This window comes from Malus domestica, chromosome 04 (genome assembly GCF_042453785.1).
Source record: "Malus domestica chromosome 04, GDT2T_hap1".
In the NCBI taxonomy this organism is placed as follows: Eukaryota; Viridiplantae; Streptophyta; class Magnoliopsida; order Rosales; family Rosaceae; genus Malus; species Malus domestica.
Window position 1 is genome coordinate 10,070,873 of NC_091664.1, and position 4,457 is coordinate 10,075,329.

Consider the following 4,457-nt stretch of genomic DNA (forward strand, 5'->3'; position numbering starts at 1 on the left):
CATTCGAGCCTTTCAAACTTGATCTAACGACTGCAATTATTATAACTTTTAGAGAGATCCTCTGTTTGGAGTCGTTAGATTAAATTTTAACAGTCCGGATGAGCGGCTCAGGAGGATCCCCATCCTGAGCTCAGGAAATGATCCAGTTCCCTATTGGATAGAGATCCCAGTTGGATATCTCCCACAAAGTCCAAAGGATCAGGAGATTCAGACCGTTAAATTTGATCTAACGGCTATAATTATTATCACCTTTAGAGGGCCTCCTGTTTGTAGCCGTTGGATCAATTTTCAACTGTCCAGATCTTCAGATTCTTAAGATTTGGTGGGGTGAGATTCGGCTGGGATCTCTGTCCTATTCTATTAACATTTTTATGATAAATCATGTTATAATCTACTATAGATTTTTGTTTTTTTTTTGAAAAAAAATCAGCTGGTGACTTTGTCATTGCAGTCCACCCTTCCAGGGGTCCAAATACTCATAAGCATTTCAGCCTCCTTTTAACCACCATTATGTGATTCACAAACGCTCGGAATGAAACCCAAAACGTGCCTTGTGAAATACGAATTTGAAATTCGTCTCTAACCATTGATCCACCTTTTATTGGCTATAATTCATAGATTTTCGGTCAACAGAAGATGACCAACCAGAGATGATAACCTCTGGCGGAATACACTTTGCAAGTTATGACAATTTTATATATTTAATAGTTTAATTTAAGTTGAAAATTTCGATAATCCGAAATTGTTTTCTGTTCTCTTAGGTAAACACGAATCGGTAATCAGGACCACTAGCAAGTAACAAGGCATCTTACAGTTTCTCGTTTTCATTATTTGAAGGAGAAAACCTTTAAGCCAAACCAGCTGACTCGTCCTACCATTCAATGAAATGACGCTATGGCCACAACTATTTACTATTTACCAGTAGACTTCTAATGGTAAACTTGACGCACATCAACTATGTAATCAAAGTATCGATAATAGCCAACGTATCAACATGCTAGAGAGCGAGAGGGGAATCTAAATCAATATACTAATGAGTCCTTCGTTATATACAGTCAAGAATCTTGCAAGAGTTCAATTCCAATCATTGAAGCATCATTTCAATCATATACATCAGATAATTAAGAGAGAGAGAGAGAGAGGGAGAACAAATCAACACTTGTTTTAAAGAAAAAATGCCTGCCTGGTATAATAGTGTCAAGCATCTTGAATGCATGTCATGGCTGCTTCTCCTCCGCGTCTTCCACACTATTTATATTTGCATCAATTCAATACAATGACAAGATCAACGGAAGAAGCCGTATAGTAAAATAACTTCATCCCCGCACCGTGTTTCTGTCTTCCTGACCATAAGCTTTAGTGCAGCAGTGGCTCTTCGTCCTTTTGTAATTCCTTAAGCTGCCTTTTGGCGTACACCGTGAAGAAAATTGTGGTAGCCACAGTCAAAGAGAAGCCAACTACAGTGAAGATTATCTGTGGGGCTGAAAGACCATGGCGCTCATGTGAAGCGTCTGCCAACGTCCGTATCAGGATCCCACTGCAATGAAAATAGGAGAGGAAGTTTGAGGATAAGTTAAAGCACAATTGATTGGTCCAAAATCTAAACGGAGCAATTTTCATGAGAAAAAGACGGGAGATGGCTAAGTACTTCAACTATTATTCAGCTTCACACTCCAGAAAACAAACCAGTATAACATGAAAGCATGAAAAAGTCTTGCCTCCAGATTAGGAAGAATGGTATGAATAATTAACAAACTGGTTACAATGAATTGAGACACCAGAGAAGATGCCTTTACAATTGATCGGAACAAGGCCACTACAACTCGGTATAAATGTTTAGGCATATTCTACTGCGGTAAACAAGATAACTCCCTTAGCTACCATTACCAATAATCAGAAATTAATAGTGACGTGGTGTGAAGACACCAAGTGCATACTGGTGCAGGGAACTACTAAAGAAGGCCAGGACAGTAACTGCAACTTTCAACCATCCAACCCAGTGAAACTATATTGTTTAATGCGTTTACAACGCCACATTTACATTGAACACGATCAATGGAGGTTCACCAATAAAAGATATTTGAATCAGTTGGCATTCTTTCTCAAACAAGGAAATTCCTAATTGTGAATCTAGCTCTGGAAACAGATTTAATGCACTTCCAAAATCACCTTAATACATGAGGCACTTATATGCTTATATTCTTAAAACTACTAAATCAGTTCAACATGTATAGATTAAGCACAAACCCCCATCTACCAGAAGATCTCATTTTACGAAAACATTAATTTCCTGGACTCCTCATAAGATTTTCAAACATAGAAGAATTATACAAATAAATACAATCCAGGTACCTATGCACATGTGAACATGTCTTGTTGCCAATATACTCATACGTATATTTATTCCATAAGATGTGTTAAAAAATGCAAGAGTCCTAAAACGATGGACATAAAGACATGGCTGAACCTATGAGTGAGAGAGGGGGAGTGGATTTAACATACGTGTAGATGGCGGCAAATGTTTCTGGCACCATTCCCGCCAATGACCCTAACAGGTAAGGAACGTACTTGACATTTGTTGCCACAGCAGCATAATTATAGATAATGTAAGGGAATGGAGAAATCCTGATTAATGTTACAGCTCGAAACTGATGAAACCAGTCTCCTTCCCCAGCTGATCTTAAAACAGATGCTCTCTTTGGATATTTTTCTAACCACCCCTGCATAAGCATCAAGAAATGTTAAACCACATTAAGTGCGTGCACGCAAACACAGAGCATAAACCTGAAAGAAAAAAAAAACAATATGTTAAATGGAATGTTACGCACTTGAATTTTGTGATAGAAGAGAGAGCCAACGAAAAATGGAAGTGATACACCCACAGCTGCTGCTGATATGATTAGAAGAAATCCATAGCCATAACCAAAAGTCATGCCAGCCACCCACATAGAAGGTGACGATGGTAAAAGTACAGTGGGAAATAATGCCACAGAAGCAAAGACTAGAACTGCAAGCACTGGAGGACTGAATGTTCTTGTCTCCCAGTTAAGAATTGGAATAATCTCCTATAAATGATTTCATCAATAGTCAGCATAGTATAAGACATTATGACAAAGCTAGCTGAAATAGGAAGAATATACAGAAATCATAAACAAGACCGCTGGATTATAACATCTAATAACCATGATGTAGTCTTAATCTCCTATGTTTATTCACCAAAGCAGCAATGGTTTTAGGCAGACACCATGCAATGAATTAACGGCACGATGCAATTATTTACTGTCTAGTCTAAAATATTCGAAATCCGCTTAAAAGTGAAACATAGTGAGTGTGCTTCGGTACTTAATGTCACTGCCACATAAATGACTACAGCCATCAACATTGCCAAAGTCACCGAAAATACAATCTCCCAACTATAATCCCAAATGTAGCACATGACTACCCATTTCACCAAAAAGCTTAATTCTTCACAAATTAGCAGTGTCTTTCATTCCAGGAACATAGGAATTGCCACAAAAAGGAGAAAGGGCATTCTCAAATGTACAAATTCTTCCGAAAAAAGAAACGAAAACCATTTAATCAAAGACAACGGCAGTAACAAAATCAGCAAGTTGGGTTGATTGTATATTCAGAACAACAAATTGATGAATTCCAATAAAAAAACTCACACATCCCTTCATTAACATGGACCAAAATTACAGAAATAAGGATACCGAATACCGAAACACAATCAACCAGAGTTTTACATAAAAGCCCTATGATAACAATTAAGCAAAATCCAAAACAAAAACACAGACGAAAAATAAAAGAAGGGGAACAATTTACGTTATCCATGAAATATGGTCCGACCCATTTTGCAAAAACCCCAGCCAACAACCCCAAGCACATAACCAACAGTACCAACCTAACCCAATACCACAAAGAAGCTAACTTTCTAGTAGAAGGTGGCTCCACCTCCGCCTCAAACCCCTCCGCCGTCCCACAACCGCCACGATCACCATCCCCCAACTTCATATAGTCCCCTTTGCCGTCTTCGCCCCCAATTCTCAAAATCAGCTCCGGCACCACCTCTCCCCGATCCTTACAATCGTCATAGGTCATCGGAAAACCCTAGGAATTTTATCAGGCCGCAGAAAACCCCCAATTGGTCTCAGTTTCGGTTCCAAATTGCGAGAAATTTGGGGGAAATTGGAGCCCTAGGAGAGAGAGAGTGTGCTCAATGCGAATGTTTGGTGATGGATCAGAAAGCCCGCGAGTCCATGAAGACCTGTAGCTGCGCAGAGGCGATCGAATGTACGAATTGGAACCGAAAAGCACACGCAAACGAACACCCAAACTCTCACAGCCTATAGGAATACATGGCGAACATTTATATACAGCGATATAGATATTGTATAACGTAGAAGCTGCATTTACGAGACTGCCACCCGAAGAAACGGTAACGTTTTAATGGCGCG

At 39.2% G+C, this 4,457-nt stretch overlaps 1 protein-coding gene across 1 annotated transcript; it reads right to left on the reverse strand.

Annotated features, from left to right (window-relative positions):
- Positions 1–1,007: 1,007 nt before the first annotated feature.
- On the reverse strand, positions 1,008–4,457 carry LOC103437188 (uncharacterized). Its single transcript, XM_008375645.4, has 4 exons — positions 3,826–4,457; positions 2,829–3,065; positions 2,503–2,720; positions 1,008–1,537 (listed from the first exon to the last, which is right to left on the reverse strand). The coding sequence occupies exons 1-4, from the start codon at positions 4,099–4,101 to the stop codon at positions 1,357–1,359; spliced, it is 912 nt and encodes a 303-aa protein (XP_008373867.1). The 5' UTR covers positions 4,102–4,457; the 3' UTR covers positions 1,008–1,356.

Coding starts and splice junctions, on each gene's coding strand:
- LOC103437188 (XM_008375645.4), bottom strand. CDS start 4,101: ATGACCTATGACGATTGTAAGGATCGGGGAGAGGTGGTGCCGGAGCTG. Junction 3,066..3,825: donor GACCATATTTCATGGATAAC/GTAAATTGTTCC, acceptor AATCATTTATAG/GAGATTATTCCAATTCTTAA. Junction 2,721..2,828: donor TCTTCTATCACAAAATTCAA/GTGCGTAACATT, acceptor ATGCTTATGCAG/GGGTGGTTAGAAAAATATCC.